Source organism: Schistocerca americana, chromosome 3 (genome assembly GCF_021461395.2).
Source record: "Schistocerca americana isolate TAMUIC-IGC-003095 chromosome 3, iqSchAmer2.1, whole genome shotgun sequence".
Lineage (NCBI taxonomy): Eukaryota > Metazoa > Arthropoda > Insecta > Orthoptera > Acrididae > Schistocerca > Schistocerca americana.
In genome coordinates this window covers 681,211,633-681,232,976 of record NC_060121.1, presented here as the reverse complement: position 1 = coordinate 681,232,976, position 21,344 = coordinate 681,211,633, and the positions used below count along the sequence as shown (strand labels likewise).

At 39.8% G+C, this 21,344-nt stretch overlaps 1 protein-coding gene across 1 annotated transcript in view; it reads left to right on the top strand.

The window, feature by feature from the left end:
* LOC124606311 overlaps positions 1-19,302 on the top strand; it is a 28,949-nt gene extending 9,647 nt beyond the window's left edge. Inside the window, exon 2 of the mRNA XM_047138293.1 lies at positions 19,127-19,302. Within this exon, the coding sequence (XP_046994249.1) occupies positions 19,127-19,302 (176 nt within the window). The remainder of the gene's footprint in view (positions 1-19,126) is intronic.
* The last annotated feature ends 2,042 nt before the right edge of the window (positions 19,303-21,344 follow it).

Sequence of the window (21,344 nt, the reverse complement as noted above, 5' to 3'; positions counted from 1 at the left end):
TATCTTTCTTTACCTGCTGATTTAATTTTTTAATTGCGTGTCCCACCTAATTAGTAAGTGATAGCAAAAGAATTTTCCCGAAATGAAAATAATTTTACACTAAATAAAATTTAATCATCATGAGAAAAGACATGAATATTCAGTAAAACACAGAAAGCTCTGTAACTCTGGAAGGGTCATTGACGTATAATTTATAGCTGAAAACGACATTGCTCCACACGTCAGGAAATCAAGTGATTGTACTCCTTAGTGCTACGACGATACTTGCCCAATGTGGGCTACGAACACGACCAGTGATTATTTCAATGGGCACCTTTCTATCATCTTCGTACGTGCACTGTAATCTGATCCTCATCTTCGGTCTGGTTTTGTGTAGATTCGAAATGTCAAATTGGTACATGAACAACCGTTATATTCATTAATGAGAAATCTTTCGGTCGAAGTCTTGTGTTGCCGTCCACAAAGTGTACGATTTGGATCAGGAATATATACAGGCTTTGAGATACATTATAGGGATAAATCACACAATAACCGCAACAGAGGTTTTTACGCAAGACATTAAAAATCTTTATCTCATTACATACGCTAAATATGTGTTTGTATAGGTCAGTGCTTCGTGTATACGTATGCACTTCGTAATCGGAAGTATCCTGACATTAGCGGGCATTTATATGGGATGTGCCCACTGCGGACGAAAACAAAGTAGCTAGCGATGTTTGATGCTGTGATGTTCTAACTCACACAATGTGTGTCCAGCTAGGGTCAGGACCAGTTTTTGGGCAGCCCAGGCCATATCAGGAATGGTATTGTCCACAAATATTTCCTCGCACATAAAGATTTATGATGGGTTGCACACAATCGACGTCTCCGAATTCTTTCTCTGCTATATCCAGTACACAATGCTGTGCAATGTATTCATAATCTTAGGCGTTAGCCTAACCACAGAAAACATCCACATACCGCAACACCACTTCCTCCGGCCTTCTCCATTGGCACTAATAATGGTGGCAGATAACGCTCACCAGGCATTCGAAAACCTAAACCGTTGAGACAAGGTAGGGTGTGCTTAACCACTCTACATAACTCTATTTCAGTCAGAAATTTGTGGCTTTTGAGGAGCTGGTTAACAACAGTGATTCATTTGAAGTCCCTAGGCACAACAATGATACTAGCTCGGCTTTGAAACTGACGAGTGATTCCTTCCATTGACTTCATGTGGTATTTTACAACCCCCTAGCGGCAATGTTCGACGGTACCTATCCGTGAGGACATGGGGTCTACCTGGTCGTGGTTTCGCTGTTTTGCTTCTTCGCGTTTCAAACTTTACACTCACATAGTCAAAGGTTAACTAGATCGGCTTCAGCAGCGTTGATATGCCCTTAATGCACTTGTTACTTGCCGGCCGGAGTGGCCGAGCTGTTCTAGGCGCTACAGTCTGGAACCGCGTGACCGCTACGGTCGCAGGTTCGAATTCTGCCTCGGGCATGGATGTGTGTGATGTCCTTAGGTTAGTTAGGTCTAAGTAGTTCTAAGTTCTAGGGGACTGATGACCTCAGCAGTTAAGTCCCATAGTTTTCCGAGCCATTTGAACCATGTGTTACTTTGGTGACATCCAGTGAGTAGTCCATATTCGAAGTCGCTGAGGTCACCTCAAAAACCCAATCTTTTGTTACTGCGTCTGTACTGACAAGACAGTTCTCTCGACCTATATTAATATAGGCGAGACCGTACTCATGACGACTAGTGCTGAATTCCACGCTTCATACATGTGTGTGGATACTTTCGATCAGATAATGTACAGTCAATTTACTAGTTCCAATTCCAGGAAGACCGAATTTTTTTATTGTAAAGCGGTTTTTAAAAATGCAATTTCTAGTGCAAACATTTCTAGAAAACCATGTAAAACAATACAGCTGATCATTCAAAATGTAGACATTTTAATCATACACTATACTTTATCTGATTTTAAAAACTTCTCTATCTATTATTTGATAACATTTCAGCACGGGAGTGGTATCAAATGACGGTAACTAGAATATTTGAATATTTTGTTTAATAATTGAATATTTCGAAAATAATTGCTTGGACATGAAATACCACCATTTTTTGTATGGACAATGCTAATGTCCCACACAAAAAATATTTATGATATTTGATTTGCTTATATGGACCTAATTAATAAACTTACAACAGTATGTACGTTTACCTGTTTATTGTAAATCTAAAAACTGTGTTTACAACATCCTCTACTATTATTCGTACGTTTAAGAGACAGAGCCAGTTCAGTTCGTGTGGATGTTTGTAGTTGATATTCTTGATACACAGTACATGTAAGTTAAATTTGAAAATATATGAAAATATGACATACAGCTCACATAACTACGCGCCACGTTTCGACGGAATTCGATAAAGTACCAGCTACGACAGCTGCAGAACATGATATGCTAAACACATTTTTCTTTAACCAAAAGCACTTTTCAGCTCTATGTTCGGCTTGAACAGTAGGGCATATCAGACTCTGCACACTAAATTATAATTTTTATTGTGTTCCCCCCAACCAGTTCCCGAAGTTAGTTTGACAATTAGGAATAACAGCAAGAAGGATACACTCTATGTTTTCTGGTAACGGAACGAATACCACCCAGCGACAAAGTCAGATCTATCACCACTGCTGGACCACACCACTAAACAAGTGGTTTAACAGTTATCAGTTTGTATCAATAACGAATGAATTGTAGTGTTATAGAGATTGCTATCGGTGTGGGCGTATTACGCCACACATGTTACAATTCGTCAATCGTTGTGAACGAGATAACGCCATGCTTCTCACTGGTTGGACTTGTACTTCCCGTTGCTTTAGTTATAACCATATTATGTTCATTACGCTATTGTGCGGTATGCAACATAAACCCACTTACACAAACTAAAATTAAACAGTAACAGATTTCGTATATAGTTACTGTTCTGCATGTCACGCGTGAATTATATATAGTTACTGCCCCACATAATATGATAGAATTCCGTCATTAAACTATGTAGTGCGATGGCAAATCACGAGATTGTTCACGAAATGATTGTGGGTTAGACTCCGGTCCGGGCATTAAGACACTGCTAGGTATTAGTATGAATGAATAAAATGCTGATATACAAATCGGTCTACTGATTTTAACTCTTCAGCCACCACATGCACCTGCCCGAATTATAAGTTGAAATTACTCCGAAGTCGCTGTCCCCAGGTTATATGAATCTGTGTCTGGTTACTGTGCTTCAGCTACGCTACTGTATAGGGTCCAACGAAACACATTTGTGTGGCGAAAAATTCGCGCAATCGGGCTTCTGAGCGCAATTCCTCACATAATGGCAATGCAAAAACGTCTGTCACAAAATTTCGTCCTGCGCTTATTTAGGGCACTAAATGGACGTTAAAGATCGGAAATTTGGCAACAATGTAATCCCTTCTACGGTAAGTACCTCTATCACAACACAGCAGTAGAGCTGTGCAGTTGGTGCAGTGGATAGCGTTTTCTGCTAGCATGCAGGAGGGCGAAGGTTCGTTTCTTGGTCGTGTATTATTTGTTTTTATTTGCTAAAAGTAGTCTGCGTGGTGCGGTTATCAGGCGTCTTACTCGTCATACATGGATTCCCGCGGGTCTTCTACAAAACTATCGCAGTTACATGTAACGAACACAGGATTGGAAATATAATCATTTTCGTTGGTAGCTTTCAAAAAAACAATTTGCATGTCGTGGAGGCTAATTGCTTCACACCATTGCATCTATTATATTCCAAAATTGTCTTTTATGTATACCCCCCCCCCTCCCCCACTGGTCTCATCGATGAATACCAACTATTATTCTTGCCACGTTCAGGAATTTCGACTGGACCATTGGGGGAAGGTAAACAGGGAACAGGTATGGAATCTGGTAATTACAGTGGCGCGAAACAGTTCGCGTTCGCGACGTACTAAAGGCTTTTTTGAAAGATGACCAATGAAAACAATTGTACCTCCATTTCTGTGTTCGTAGTACGTAACTGCAAATATTTTGTAGAATACCCACTATAATCGATGTATGACGATAAAGACTCCAGATACCGTACCACACAAAGTAATTTTAGCTAATTAAAACAAATATTCCTCGACCCAGAATCGAACTCTCAACCTCCTGTTTGCCAACCCAAACCGCTATCCACCGCACCAAGTACAGAACGTGTTGTGTGGTGAAGGAATTAGTTGCCGTACTTCTGACTACAGTTTTGCAAGGCTGCCAATCTGTAACGTCCATTTAATGCACGACATTTTTCCTGGACGAAATTTTGTGAGAGACATTTTTATACTGCCAGTATGTAAGGAATCGCACTGCGAAGTCTGAGTACATGAATGTTTCTTCATACATCAACATGCAATAGCTCATTTATTAAGAACACATAATGCACCAATTCCTGCTTCACAACTGCAGTATTACATAAATACCATCATACCTTTGGTTTGGAATAAAGTACAATGAGTACAATGAATATCATAAATGATGTTCCCTTAAACCTACGTCATAGACTGGTAGATCTTTATAATACTATTATTCATAATACATATGTTCAAATGCACGTCTGCCTTGTTGGATGCGTTGATGTGAGCGCCTCTCGGTGTTAGCATGGACACTTCTTACCATTTCTGTAGATACTGAAGCGCAAGCATGACGGTGCTGAAACCAGTGCGTCGCAGATGATTGAAGTGGGATGTCTTCTAGGATACGCCCAAGATTGAGCTCATTGTGTAGGAATTACAGACACAGTTAGGGTGGGAGCCAAATAAACTCATCCAATGATATGGTCTCCTGTAATGCCACAGCATATGTCGACAACCCAGTGAGATTGCATGCGATGTGGTCGTAACCCGCAAGGATTTGTAAGAGCCCAGTAATGTAGATTACATCTACTGACAGTGGCGTCATTGGCCAAATATCATTAATCTCCACATAAAATCAGCACTTAAGGCTGTTTTATATACGCGACGACTGCAGAACTATACCCGAATCTAGAAAGCGTTTCCAAATAGCTGTTGGTGTAGGTGCGGCATAAGGGGAAGCCATTTTTGTTTCTCCAGAATCCTTTGTACCGAACACCTCGATATTCCCAGGTCCGCTGCAACCTAAATGCAATATGACGAGACACTTTCGTTTCTACGACATTGTACGTATGCCCTAATTTCATTTAAGCTGTGTTTACCGTGCGTGAGACATTGTACCTGGAAAACTCTCTCGGTTCTTAAATTCATCTTTTTACGTCTAAAAACGCGCGCAGAGGGTACACGTCGTATTTGAAAACGTTGTGAATGCAGCCTGCGAGCCTCAGCTGTATTGCATTCAGTGCCCCGTAGATGAGTATCTACTCATCTCTACTCTACTCTCCGCTGGAGTACTGTGCCCCTACCACCTGTCTGACTGTAAGATCTGACTCAGTCTTCAAACAGACGACCACCCGACCTTACCAGAGCGGACCTAGAAGGAACACGCATGCAGATGGCGGCACAGCTCGGTGGAGGTTCGCTTCTACGTGCACTTCCCCTTTGGACTGCAGTGATGAGGCAAGCCTTTTTTGTGCTAACTTATGTGGGAAACTTAAAACTACGGATGACGGTTTGCGTGGGCCATGCAGGCATAAATATACAATGAAATACAATGTGCGCAGCTCATTGTGTTCTATGATTTAAATAAAAATGGAATCATTCTTTGTCTCTTTAACTTAGAATAAACTAAATAATTGTTTATCAGTGACTTAAAGTACGACTGTTCATAAGTTTGGACCAAATCTGAGGAGCTTCTATGAGGTAAAATTCCAGTAACGTTCTGGGAAACAAAGCAAAGTTGATTTAGCGTAAATTGTAAGTTAAATTTCCATATTAGCGAGGCAGTTAATATTACAAGTCAATATAACTCACAAATAGTCATACAAAAGATTCAGATTTATATTTCACCTAAAGTGACAGATTTCAGATAGTGGCTGACGAAACATTTGTAAGAAAAACGTTCCTGAGTTGACACTGTGTTCGTGCTTTATGTATTGGTTTTTATATTTTATGAAAAGTTGAAGTTAATGTTACTGTGCCTGCTTCACAACCGGAAAATTGTATGCGGCAGTGACTCAGTTGTGGTGTTCCTCGCATTTAATTTGCCCGACACGGTGTTTTTATATTAAACAGACGTCCCCTTACACATATTTAACGTACTACTCTGAATAATGCGAATATTGCAGAACAACTTAAAAGAAAAAGTGAAAAGCATGCAGCTCACGGCTTTGTATTAGTTTCGTTTTACGAGCCACAACGTCTGTATCAGCTTGAAAATCTTTGTAATGCACATGGGTTAAGCGTACGACTCGTTTTCATCTCATGGCTTTCAACTTGTGGTCCAATAAGAAACAAAATTCCCGATATATGACTGTATTTGTTGTTAGAATTGACTTTCGTTAATTATTTTTGTTTTTGTGAAAATACAAGGCTAAGGAGATACTCGCGATTTCGTTAAACGAGGATCGAAAAATGACTTACTGAGCTCAGTTTACTCGAATATGATTCAATACGGAACACGTTGATTACTTTTACTTTTGCAAAGGAAGAACCGCTCATCAAGAGAAATCACTTAGATTTACTTTGACTGGTCAAAATTACAGAATACTAAGATATTCATTACAACTGTGGGCCATTATCAATTTGAACAATGGTGCTGACCTCTGCACCATGATCCCCTGTAAAATTTTCATAAAGAAATTAATTTTACCACTTCATGAATATATTGGCTGGTGCATATAAAAACTGACAACACTTTTAAGTAATATTTTATTATATTTAGGCTAAATATTGGATGAAACGTACACGTTTTTGTGCCTCGTCGCAAAACGGCTCCTTACATTACGAAAAAACAAAAGGAAAGAGAAGGAATTTTTTGCAAAAAAAAAAAAAAAATTGCAATTACATTTACAGATCATATTAATTGATTACAGAGTCTTTGGTATTTTTCCGACATTAGATAATATTTATATCTTTGAAAATTCACACAAAAACGTATTTCGTTACGACATCAGTTTTGGTATATTTGCACAGTTATTTAATGTCATTTTTATCGCGTTATGTGGCTTACCGTCACAGGGGCCCTAGTGAGGGGGTAAGCTAATATTTTTGATGTTGGGTGTCACTCATTACCATACCCGATCACTTCACATGATTTTTAAAGTTTTCAGTCACACTTGTGACTGCGATTTAAACAAGTTGAGTTTGACTATTCACGTTATTAAGCAAGTAGAGCTTTAACATACACATACAGTATTTGTTTAAAATGTGTTTTCAGGTTTACAATTATTTTTGTCAGGGCTAGTGTTTAACTTACTGTTTGCCCTGTGTCTACACATGAAGGCGAACAGTTCAGAATAACCTACGACGCGATAACAAAAGGAATAAATTCCCCCATCCGGGTTACGGCGTATGGAAAGAAACGGGCCGAAAATAACCCCGCCCGGAGTCTTCAAACTGTCTACTTTCATGTGATATTTAATGATTTTTCGAATGGTAGACATTTAAACATACATATATACAACGATTATGGTAAAACAGTATTTCCATCAACAGAAAAAAGTTCATGTAGCAAATGATTGTTGTACCAGTTATTTAAGAAAGTTTTCATATTCGCTGGTTAAAAATGTCCATGACATATTTTGTCACTGAAGGTTCAACTATTTGCATAAAATGCCCCTAACAAGTTACATTGGTTTTGCGTATAAGGCTAAATTCTTCGTCAGTTTAGAAATATTGGCGAAAAGCTTGGCATTTATGATCTTTAACAATTAATGTTCATTTGACTTTACATTCATGGACAAAACGTTCTATGTTTCCTCAGTTGCTTTCGTGAAGTGTTCATGTAGTTTGGTATTGGAAACATACATGTTAGCGTTCGTATTATTGTTACAAAGCTTTTTATACAAATATTACACGTCAACGTTAGTTGAAGAAAATTCGTCGATCGTCACGGCGCAGTTAACGATGGTGTTGGCGAGTATTCAGTGCAGGGCAGCGGCAGAAGCGGGAACAACGCGCGCGGAAAGCATCCTCGATGACCAGCGTACGCCGTCATCGGGGGCCACGGACAAGCGGGCGTTGTCCGGCGCCGACCAGCTGAGAGGTCCAGAACTGTTACGTGCCCGCTCACCACTTGCGCAACATGAAAAATAACCCACCGCACATCAGATTTCTCACCAGTAGTACTACAAAATACGGTGGTTGTAAGGGAAACGTTATTAGGCCATACGCTAAACAGTCATATTTGTAAGTGTCTCGAGAGGACGGTGACAGCCTCGACCTGGCCCACTCCCCTCGTAGTGTTTCGATGTGATGAGATAAAGATGAGCAAAACACGAAACAAATGTCACTCCCAAGAGGTGGCCGGACGTACTCGTACCTGCCGGCCCTGCCAGATGCGCTACTCGATGGCTAGCAGAATGCGACTCACTTAAAAACCAAAAATTAGGCATGTTCAAAGAATTTGCCAAGCCTACATTGAATGGTATAGCAGAGCCAAAGGTGATATCCTCCCAACAATATGAAAGAAAATGAGGTAGACGTACTGGCACTTTAAGAAACACATACCGATGAGAGTTCAACGTAACAACTTCAAGTGCAAAGATTTACCTCAGTTGCCTCCAAAGGCCATGAAAAGCATGGAATCGCAAAACTAATTAACAATGAACTATTGAATAATACTTTAGAGCTTTCCATGCCCACTGATTTTTCCATAGGGATAAAAGCAAATCACTTAACGATAGTCAACGTGTAAAAACCTCCATCCAAAAACTAGGCATCACCTGTTCTTTCTGCTGTAAGCCACCCAGCAGTGTACATTGGGGATTTCAATTCTCACCATTTCAGATGGAGATACCACTCCTGTCATGACCCAGGTCTCCAGTTAACAGACTGAGCTGATGTCAACAATACCCATCTCAAATACGATGCTAAGGACAAGGCCACATTCACATCAAATGCATGGAAAACTCAGCTTCACCAGATCTCTGTTTCGTGACGACCAGTAATGACGGGATCCCAGTGCTAGCAAAGCGAACTCTTTTGACATGCCTGCCCAAAAGCCAACACCCACCAATCACAGTGGAGATTGGCCTGCAGGTACCAGCCATAGATAGACCACCAATCCCCCGCTGCAACCTTCGTAAGGCACAATGGGACAAATTCCAGTCTTGCGTCGAACAAACTGTGACCAGAATTCCCGCAATTCTGATAAACTATAAACGGTTTACTAAACTGCTGCTGCGAGCAGCCCAAGAAACTATCCCACATAGACTTAGAAGAGAATACATACCAGGCTTTATCAAACAATGTGAATCTCTTCTCCAGGAATAAAACACTGGAAATCCAGAGACAGCAGACTCACTGACCAAGCTTCTTGACGAAGAAAGAAGGAAACGTTGGCATGAGCTAGCTGAGCAGCTTGACTTCGCCCGTTCGAGCCGTAACAGTTGGGACCTTCTTAGAAAATTAGGCGGTGCTGTAAATCCTGGTTCCAAACAAAGTGCTGTTAATCCTAATCAGATAAGCTCAGTTATACTTGAAAACTCGAAGGTCCTCATCCCTACACAACAGTAGAAGGATCTTAGGAAACTCTTGGCTGAAGCACTGAAGAACTGCGCAGGTCAGTTAGACATTGTGAGCACTATCTCTTAAGAAGAGATGATAGCTGAAATAAATAACATAAAACGATGGAAAGCGGCCGGACCTAATCGAATCCTACCGGACTTTCTAAAGAATCTAGGTCCAAGAGCACGCACATGGCTCTGAAAATTTTTCTCCGCCATACTTGAGATTGGAAACATCCCAAACAAATGGAAGGAGTCGAAGATAACAGCTATCTTTAATCCTTGAAAAGACGAGAGAGATCCCAAGTGCTACGGACCTATCTCTCTGCTGCGTGTGATGTACAAACTTCTCGAGAAATTCTCCTGAAGAGAGTGACCCACCTAGTGAATGCAGTAATACCCGTGGAGCAAGCTGGTTTCAGGTCGAAGAGGAGTTGCAGCGATCAAGTCCTGGCACTAACCTCGCGTATTTAACGTGGTTTTCAGAACAAGAAATTAACTGTTGTAGTATTTATTGGTCTCTCAGCTGTATACGACATAGTATGGCTTAAAGGATTATTGTATAAGCTGGCTACAGTAGTCATATGTAAGAAGTCATTAAGGCTCTTTTATAATATGCTATCGACAAGGAAGTACAGAGTGCATCTTCACGGAAAAAAACAGCAAAGAACGAATCCTCAATAATGGACTGCACAAGGCTCTGTGCTACCTCCTTTACTGTTCAATTTGCACATCTTAGATATGCCGGAACCCAAATCATGGAAGTTCACATATGCCAATGATCTGGCTATTGCTTTACATGGCGAGTCATTCGAACAATTGGAATCAGGCCTAAATTCCGACTTGGTGCAGCTTCATAACTACTATAGGACTTGGAAACTGAAGCTTAAAGCATGAAAAACAGTAAGCACAGTGATGCACCCGAATAATAAACAAGTAGACAGAAAGCTGCGCTTGAATGTAGCAGGCCAGAATATAAGTATGGAAGAGCACCAAAATACCTGGGTGTTAAGCTGGACCGTAGCCTAACATTCAAAGAACATCTGCAGGATGTCAGCCAAAACCTTAGAAGCAGAGTCAGCATCGTCCAGAAAATCGCAGGCTCTACCTGGGGAAGTAAAGCTACGACACTTCGCACTTCCTCCTTGGCTGTAGTCAACAGCGTTGAAGAGTACTGTGCACATGTGTGGGCCAACCGTTCGTACGTCAGTAAAGTAGATGTTTGCCTAAATGACACCTTGCGAACAATAACTGGAACAGTGAGACCTACCCCAACACCATGACTCTCTTTGTTGGCAAACATTGAACCTCCCTCACTCCGCAGACAACACGCAATCCAAAGAGAAATGCAAAAAAATTCTGCTGATACCAGGCTGCATGGCCCGACTCGATTAAAGTCAAGAAATTCCTTCTGGTACCACTCCTCGAACAACCGGGACACCATAGTGGAGTGGAAACACCTATGGCAACAAGAAAATGTTAACACCTCATAAAGAACCTGGCTCGTGTCCTTGGCTTCAACAACCCTCGAAGAACCTGGGTGGCACTAAACAGAATGAGAACTACTGTTGGACGGTGCAACGAGCTGATGGTCCAGTGGGGCTACGTGGACGATCCTCACTATGACTGCGGCGAAATACAGTGTATGTATTTATTGATCTCTCAGCTGCTTACGACACAGTATAGCTTAAAGGATTACCGTATAAGCACACATAATCGAGTGTGAAATTCACTGTTTTTAGGACCGTTCACTAGAGGATCTGAATAGACTCACAAAATGTGCCATTTCTTGGCTTTGTTATTTAAGTGTTTCTGTTTAACTGTTAATTTTTTTGACACATTACAACGTATATGCACTATATGTTTTTGTAAGTACTGTAATGTGTGTAACTAAATTGATGACGAATAATGTTTTGATACATTTGCATGTTAATTAAGTGTCCCATGCTGAATGTGTATAGTACTGTAAGGGATCTGGCATATCGAATACAAAATAAATAAATAAAATTGTAAGTGTCTGTAGTACGTTGGTCGGGAACAGACAATAACAGTAGATCACTTAGGATTTTGGCTTTTTGAGATCACTCATTTACCTTAACGTAAGGAATGATTCATAACACATGCGTTCACTATGCATTTCGTGTACGTCACTCTGATGGGCGTCCATACAAGGTTCACCGTTGTGACACTTTCACACTGTGTCCGCTAAAACCTGTGCAGCTGAAAGCGTTCGCTTGTGATTTTAGCTCGTGGCTTGCTGTATCTTAACCACTCAGTTTTAACTACTAGGTTCACTTCCTTGCCATAAACACCACTGTTTATTGCTATTCACAGTTCAGTGAACCTGTAACAATCACGTAGCACTTCGCTTATTACAGTTCACTCATATGTGACGCGCATTTAAATTTACTTAATTACTGCTGCACTTTGGTGCAGTTTATCGATGTTTTTTACAGCTTTTTTAAAATTTCTGACTAGTTATAACTTATACAGTCTGTTTCACTCTTACTTTCTTTAAAGTTTATAGTGTGTAAGTTGCTTCTTTCCTTATGTCACTATCTGAGTGTTCGGAAAAGAACTTCACATTAAAGGCACAGTGAGCAAATTTTCCTCCCTTTAATTAAAATTATATAGATAACTACATATACAACCGATTTTACATTTTTTGTCGGTTTTACCGACAGGTAATTTGGTCAGTAATATGCTTTGTCTGTTAGAAAATTGTCATGCTCTTTGCCAAATCCTCTTATTCATGTAGTGTAAGCCATTTGGCCACTCTGACATTGGGAGTTCAGTAAATTTTGTACATAAAACTATTATTCAACACAGAATCATTAGCTTAACGTAGGTTGCGCACTTGCAGCTGCCTTGCACGTGAGAGTACAGCCACAAGTACTTCTAGCTGGTATTCACGCTAAATCTGTCAAGCTGTAATGTCATTGAAATGAGAAAGACGAACGATCCCGTCCAGAGACAGCTTTATCAAAATTTTAATGGGTCAAATTATCGGGCGCATGCACTGTGCTAAGTGTTAGTATGTCATTTATGGACACGTACATCCGATTCATTTGCTCATATGTTAGTTCATGTACATACATGATGCACAAATTCAGTTCAACTCATGCAAGAATACACACACTTACAGACTAAACAAAACAAGCAAATTTGTCCACAAAAATGAACAAAGCACACATAAATCACAAAAATACATAATCACACTAACCCAAATTTGTTCAACGTGTGCTTGCTTATCAATCTAAAATTTTCACTGAATGATTTGTTGCAGGAATGTCACTGGTTTTTCCAGTAAAATGTTATAGGTCTTTCTGTGGATATAAACCACGGATTTCTCTAGCCTCATGGTGTGTTAGCAAATAGCACCTTTCATTCGGTATACCCACAATTACATGTGGCCCCCTATGTAGTACTTGCCACTTTTTATTTATTTTCTTAATACTAGATGCTTTTGAATGACTTCGCAGTATAACTAATTCTCCAGTCCGGTATGAATGCACTTCTTCCAAATTCTTGTCAAACTTTCTTTCCTGATCGTTTGTCCGGTATTGCAGCGACCTAAAAACCTTTCTCAACCTCTTCTCTTTTGTCACTACGTTTGGTATAATGGGAAGTTGTTTTAAGTATTCGTTGCCAGGCAAATTAGAAAGAAGGACTTCGGCCAGCATGTATCCAGTTGACTCATTTGGTAAGTGGTTATAAATATTTTCGAACAACAGGATGTACTCTAACCACTTGGTCTGTTGATTGACAGCATAAGTCCATATAAATCTATTTAGATCGCGAAAGCACCTATTGACCGGTTTGGCTCTAGGATTAAAGTATGATACAGGTGTATGTTTTGTACCTTGATCTTTTACGAAGTGCTAACACTGTCTGTTTTAGAAGTAAGCTGGATTGTCAATTAGCAAGGAAGTTGGTTTTTCTACATCGGGAATAAAATCATTTGCTAATCTCCTCACTGTAGTAGTTCAAGTGGAACTTTTTGATGGGTAAAGCTTTAAATACTTTGTAGAGATGTCAAATACAGCAAAAACATACTTTCCGCCTCCCCATGCGACGGGTAGTAGGCCAGTGGAGTCGACTGCTGCGATTTGCAGTGGTCCAGTTGGCACTATTGGAAGAAGTACGTTCGTTGCACAATGCATGGTTGACTTAGTTTTCCGACACATAAGGCAAGTTCTCAATATTTGCTTCACTTTGCTGTACAGGTTGGAGATATAGCAATACCTGGCCATTAAATCGGCACACTTTTTGCCTCCAAAACGTCACTAGTAAGAGTGTGTGTACCCGGCCAGATTACTAATAAATCCTGCTGGAATGCAAACACACCAATGTTCTGATTGTTCACTCTTTCTGAGGTGCAATAGGTCATTGTGCAATTCATATACCTTATTATATTGCCTTCATTGTTGCCTTCTGAGGAGTTAATTATATTTTCCCACGTAGGGTCTTCTCGCTGATGTTCTCTGATGTTATGGCACATACGTAGTTATGTTGGCCTCCTAACAGGATCTCTGAGTAAGAGAATCTTAAAATCGCTGGATTGCTCCACTAGATTGGAGAATTCTGGTAAACCTCACGGTAAATGAGACAAAGTATTTGTGACGACATTGTCAGCATATTTCATGTGCCTTATCTGTAGGTTATAATCTTGCAGCTCTAACACCCGCCTGGTGAGCCTTTTGTGTAATAGCCAGTCAGTTAAGATGTAGCTCAATGTCTGGTGATTGCAAAATACAATAATATTTCTGCCATAGACATCGTAATGATACTTCTTAAGGGCCCCCACGACAGCAAGTGCTTCCAACTCCATAGCTGAGTACAATATCTTGCCGGTGTTCAGTACACAACTCTTGAATCCTATAATTTTTATTTCTGTCTGTTGTTCCATGTGATCTGTATGGAACAGCCAGACTCAAAGCCCAGACATAGAAGCGTCCGTCGCCAGGTAGAAATCCTGAGACACATTAAGATCGTGTAGTATGATTGCAGTAATCAGAGCCTGTTTTATCTGATCATATGCATTCCGGCGATCCTGTGTGAATATCAATGGTCTATTTTTCCTTAATAAGTTCAGTAAGTCCTCGTTGTTGAGAAACAAATCGCCTAAAAGATGATGCGATCCCTAAGAAAGCCGCTAATTGTTTTATGGATGTGGGATACAGCATTTCCTCGATCGCATAAAGTTTTTTACGGATGGGTAATATCCCTGCAGGTGAAATTATATGACACAGGAATTTAATTTCCTCACAACCAGATTTCACTTTGCTTATGTTGGCAGTAACTCTGCACATCTGAAATTTATACAGAGCGCACCAGAGTATTTCAATGTGCTCGGACTGCCTCTCCATGGTTACCAGTACATCGACTACATAGATGTTTACTTTTTTGAGCAGATGCAAAGGCTGTATACTTTCGCATTTCGGGTGCTCAGAGAACCTGCCAATAACAGGACTAAAATTCAAGACTAGTAAGATATTCTATCCCTTCAGTTTTTTGTATCTGCTCCTCTATGTCTCTGGTCGAGTATGCACAGGTATAATGTGGTTTATTTCTCGTGCATCTAGCACTATCAGGTTTAGTCATGGGTAGTAATGGACTACTATATGGCGACAGGGATGCCTCGATGATTTCGCATCTGAACATACTCTGTATTTTCCCTCCTATCGCCTGTTTTTTCTACCAGGGGATAGAATAGGTCGCGCAGCAGAAAGTATCATGTGCTGAGACTTGCATATTGTACTCATACCCTGTGATTATTACAGGTCTTTCGGTAAATACATCAGCAAATGGGTTAAACGACTGTGTCAGTTCACTTTGTCGCTGGTCATTCAAATACGTGGATTTGGCTACCTTTTCGACGATATTTTGATTAATGTTCCATGGTTTCTGAAACCAGGCTTCTTCTATTTCATTTTCACTCTCTACTGAGAGATTGTTCACCTCCATTAGTGTGGGACTGTCAGAGAGGTCTACATTAATGTGCCAACAATAGTTCATGGTTGCATGTCTTGATTAACACCAATTCGATCAGCGTATCATGGTGTATTAAGGTGCAGGTGTCTGGTGCCAGGTCAGTTTTCACCTACGTTTCACAGAGAGCCTCTAAACTAAGGATACTGGGTACAGCGAGGAATGAGCAGATAAATGCTTATTTTTTTCAATATTAGCTCTACCTGTATCTGGGTTTTTATTAACTGCCCCTTAGCTTGTACGATTCTTACCACTCAACAGTTTTCCACTGGTAAAATTTGCAGCTTCTGTAATCTCAATTTTTTTAATTTTTAGAAGCACGACGCAACAACTCGGTTCCAGGATTTTCTGTTGCTCTTTGGCTGTCGACCCGCGACGTATAGTGGCCAGCAATTTCCTCTCTGGTCGCGGCAGCGAAGATGCTGTCTCCGTTCGTTGCGCCACCATCTCCGTACATGAAACATAAAAAAATACAAAATTTTTAGATAATTCACAGCTATTACAAATATGAAGAAAAATACATAAACAAAACTAAATTAAACTTATATTCACCTTCAAACCGGGCTGACACTGGTGGACGGGTGACGCTTCAATTTCGTCCCACTACATACCCCACCCACAAGCTCAGTTTGTCAGGTTTTAACCGAAAATAAGACCTATTCTATATACCATATTTAACTGTTAATACATTTTCCTCACATTTTACGTAATCTAGAGTCCTTGCTCTTTGATAGATTTAATCATTTTAATACGATATTGTTGTGAGTATTTCTCATTTACTCTTAATTGTGCTATTATGGTAATTCATAACCGAATATATGTAGATTACTCCTCTTCATTTTATAGTTGCTAATAAATACTAATTTAGTACGTTCTTTAACGTTGTTACATTAGGACAGAGCGTTCAAATTGTGATAAATTAGTTTCAGTTTTTTCACTTACTAGAGTTATTCTTTCCAAAAGTGTATATTACTAATAAGTTTCTCACAGTAACTAATAGTACAATTTACTTTACGTCATTCTTTTCCCTAATGCCCTATCTATGCCTGAGGTCAAGAAGAAATCAAGCAAAACTTTCTTTAGAATCTCGGCGCGGCTTTCTTTACCTTCGGACACCTTGTTGGGTAATGGCAATTAATTTAGGAGAAACAAGCGAGAGAGACCCGTCTGGTGTATTCTATATTAACACTATTACAAACCTCTATTAAAGGCACTCTGCTATGTTCTCGTGAGCCATATAGCTCTGGACGCCAATGGTCCCTAAAATTATTAACCATCCCCTTTGGTTCCTACTATCCGAGTAAATTTAAAATATACAAACTTCCTTTTGACCTAATAGCAAAATTTCTTCCATATTAATCCCCCTTTTGGTTATCTTTCTCTTTTCGAAGTACCAGTAGATTATTGTAGAACACTTGTTTAAGCTTTCTGTTTAATTCTTTAAAATAGTACGCAACTATCACGAAAAACTTCACATGAATAAACTATGAACGCTCTTCCGAGTGTAACATATACTAAATATTAACTTATTTAGGAATGAAGGTTTTCATTTGATCAACACTATATAATCCTTTAATTACACCTGATGAAGGTTCCATAAGAAGTAACGCTTTGGGATGTACAATCTTATGTACAACATATGGACCTTCAAAGATAAAGAAGAATTTTCTACATTCCTTACCGATCTTAGAACTTTTGGGATGAGATCGTACTAACACAAGATCTCCTACCTGGAATGAGGGTTCTATAGCATGTTGATTATAACTTTTAATTCTCCGTTCAGCATTTTCAACAATCTGTTCGCAAATCTTTTCGTTTGGATAGACAATTCGTAGATTAACACTTTTCTTTCCCTTATGTAATACGGTAACCTACTAATCAGGACTCGTATTAGATGACTTTCAATAATTGGTTCTTCAATTAATTTAGCACGGTTTAAATGCCATTTGAAATAATTCCTATAACCTCTCCAGCGTTTGGAATATGGAGGAGGGTCTAACAACTCTAAAGTTAAGTGTTGTTGTTTTCCTCTTGACCAATAATTTTGTTTAAACTGCTTAACGAAATCATCCCAGTCCCTAAATTCAGTTCTATGCAGTACTGCCCATTCCGCAGCTTCTACTTCTAAATGTCCTATTACAAATTGAATCCGTTTTTCATTACTCCATTTAGGAGATAATGATGTTTGAAAAGCTTTTATACAGATTATAGGGTGAAGTTCGCCTCCTGGTTTGAATACAGGAAATCGACTTGCTACATTTGAATTTGTCGTTATATCATCCAAACATTCTGCGAGAGAAATAGTTGGATTTTGTTTAGATTGCAGAGACGGAGTTGCATCGGATTGGCTTGCCGTGATTTCTTTATTCGTATTGTTGTCGTCCGAGCTAGCAAATTCGATGCGACTGTTGTCTCTGATTACGTTATTGCTTCTACTACTTGAAATGTTTTCATTATTATCTAATTCCGATAACCGTTTAGTAATTTCCTGCATTCGCATTTCTGTATTGGATACGCGATTTGCTAATATCGATTCTTCACTGTGTTCACGATGTGAACGCTCTGTACCTTCGTCAATGTTATTATCTTTGGCAGTCTCAAGGTTACTGCATATTTCAGTAATTAAAAATTTCATGTTTTCGATTTCGGTATGATCTTTTCCTACTTGATGAGTTAATGTCTCTAATTCTACATTATCTATTGACGAAATCTCTACAGGTTTGGTAGAGACCTCTTTAATAGATTCCAATAATTCTCTACGAACAGTTTCTGTTTGCATAGAAAATTCATCTCGTAACATATCGTTATTTATCTGTATTTCATTTACAACTAAGATATTGACACTATCTAGTCTCTCGGTTAAGTCAGTAATATCGTTTAGCATGCGAGCTTCTTCCTCACGCGATTCCTGGATATGTTCTTCTGACCTTTTACAATTATCCGCAATCTTATTACTAAGTCTTACTAATTTTTGCTGCATCTCAACTTTAGAAGCCTCTATTTTATCACTTAATTCTCGACTGGTTTCATGAAGATGTTCCTGTAACCCGTCTGTCGATTTTGTTAGCTCCCCTTTAAGTTCCTCTTTTAACCTAGCCGTAGATTCGTCGTTAGACTGTTTTAATCTAGTAACAGATTCTTCATTAGACTGTTTTAATTCCTGTTTCATTTCCTCTCTTAATCTAGCCGTAGATTCGTCGTTAGACTGTTTTAATCTAGCAATAGATTCTTCATTAGACTGTTTTAATTCCTGTTTCAATTTAGCGATCGTCCTAAAACGGGATCTCATGCTCCTATCGGACATAGACTGCTCTTTGTCTGACATTTCACTTCCCGACATTATTGTAAAATATTAACTAGTTACACACGCAGACTTGTAATCAACAATCCTGTAGAAGCACACTCCCTATGTACAACACTCCACTTCCAACTTGAAACAAACTCACCGGACACTAATATTGTAATTTGTAGTTCTCGATGATCAGTGTGCTGCTGTGGGCTGCAGATGTAACAGCCGTCGATGCAGCCGCTGAGATGCTGCGACCCCGCTTCCGCAACCAGCAGGACGCTGAGTCGAACACCGGAGACGTCACTGGCTGCAACCACGCCCAGCACCGCCGTAGACAGGCGAAGCCCTCAGCAACACCTCTAATACCAGCCGGAGGAACGCCCCGCAGCTGACGTACTGGGCCTATTAGTTTAGGGAGAAAAAAGGTTGTCGGGGTTTGCAGCGTTCGGCTGCTGCCCAACAGATGCGCCTTCTAGTGGAACAACTGCGTGACCGTACTGCTTGGCTGCGCTCCGTCAGATGCCCACACCCGCGAAGTCGCCGCTGGCTGGTGAAGGCTCCACGAAAACTCGCGTTGACTTCCAAAGGACTCTTGATGTTTTGTTTCGTACCTGTGTGCCTTAGGTGCACACAAGTCCTGTTTCTAAGGTCGCCACGGTGTAGTGTAACGACGTAAGTTTTTTATAACCGATTTTCGTTTGATATATGACCACGTGCAGACTTCGTCACCTACGTCAGTTACAACCCACTTCAAAATGATTTATATTCTTTTTAAATTGTCATAGAATGGTTCTTGAACGAAACTGCAAAACATCAGTTGAGTCGTATGCAAAGAATTACATCACTTGGGCCAATTGGTTTTCGTAAGCTTTTTCGATTTAAATTTCGTTTGTTTCTCCTCAGAAATTATATTGACACACGTTATCTTGATTTAATCAATATCAGCATCACACATTGAATAAACCTTTGAGATTCAAAGTTTCGATGAACGCTGTCAGAATTCAATAATCTTGTCAAACATATTATTAATCCGTTCACATAATTCTTCATATATAAATCCTCAGAACACGTGTTTCAACTTTAGTAGCATCCACTATTTTATTAGCTTCCTACACATACAGATGTGAACTTGACCGTTGACAAACTAGGACTGACTTTTCAATAAGATTAAGCTCTCTATGACGTCATTGTTGTACAAAAAGAGTACAAAAAAATTCATTTTTAATTTTTAGAAGCACGACGCAACAACACGGTTCCAGGATCTTCCGTTGCTCTTTGGCTGTCGACCCGCGACGTATAGTGGCCAGCAATTTCCTCTCTGGTCGCGGCAGCGAAGATGCTGTCTCCGTTCGTTGCGCCGCCCTCTCCGTACATGAAACATAAAAAAATACAAAACTGTTAGGTAATTCACAGCTATTACAAATATTAAGAAAAGTACATAAACAAAACTAAATGAACTTATATTCACCTGCAAACCGGGCTGACACTGGTGGATGGGTGACGCTTCAATTTCGTCCCACTACACTTCCTGATCTTGTCCACACGACGGAACAATTGTTCATCTATTACGGATGTTCTGGCACCAGTGTCCAGAACAACCGCCATTAAAGTATCGTTACTTTTAGCCTGAAAGGTAGCCTGAACTAATTCCATATAATCCGTACTCTGCAGTTGCGATTCAGATATTAGTTCGCCCTTTAAGGGGACCACGCTGTGGTTCAGGTCGAAAAAAATCGATTTTCGGTTTTCATCGTATTTAGATAATTAATGTTTTATTTAAGTACTCTGAAATGGATTTTTCTGAATTTTTATTTTTGTTTTCGAGCCTTTAAAGAGCATTTTACTGCCACGTGTGTTTATGTGCCACAACCACTTTCCTGTCACCCACTGTCAACCTAGTGACTGTCAACTCTGAGCCATATGGAGATGCCATTATTAGCTAAATAGAATGAGTAGGCCATGTTCAAAAACGTTTAGGAACAAGGCTGAGAAAACGAACTGTTGATATGAGAGGAAAAAATTAGAAGATGGAAAATCGTTGACCGGGGAGGGTCGGTTAACTAAAACTGAAACAGAAATCTAGCACGTATACAACGGGCAGGCAATTACGAGAAGTAAAGAAAACCTGGAAGCAATGAAGAGAGATGTTTTGGCCATATTCTTCCCTAAATCCTTTACTGATGATAAGCCATGTCATGTATTGTGTCCATCAGGAGAAAATTCGTGATGCAAATACAATAGGGCTCAGGCAACTGGAGAATCTTATTCTCACCAGCATTCTCTTCCTGCTGCTGTTATTACAGCAATTAAAACTATTTTCAGACACTTCACTCATCCTGACCTTCTAAGGAAATGTATGAATGGTGAGACACAGAAGCCAAATGAATGTTTCAGCAGCATAATTTGGAATCGCCTTTCTAAAACTTCCTTCTGC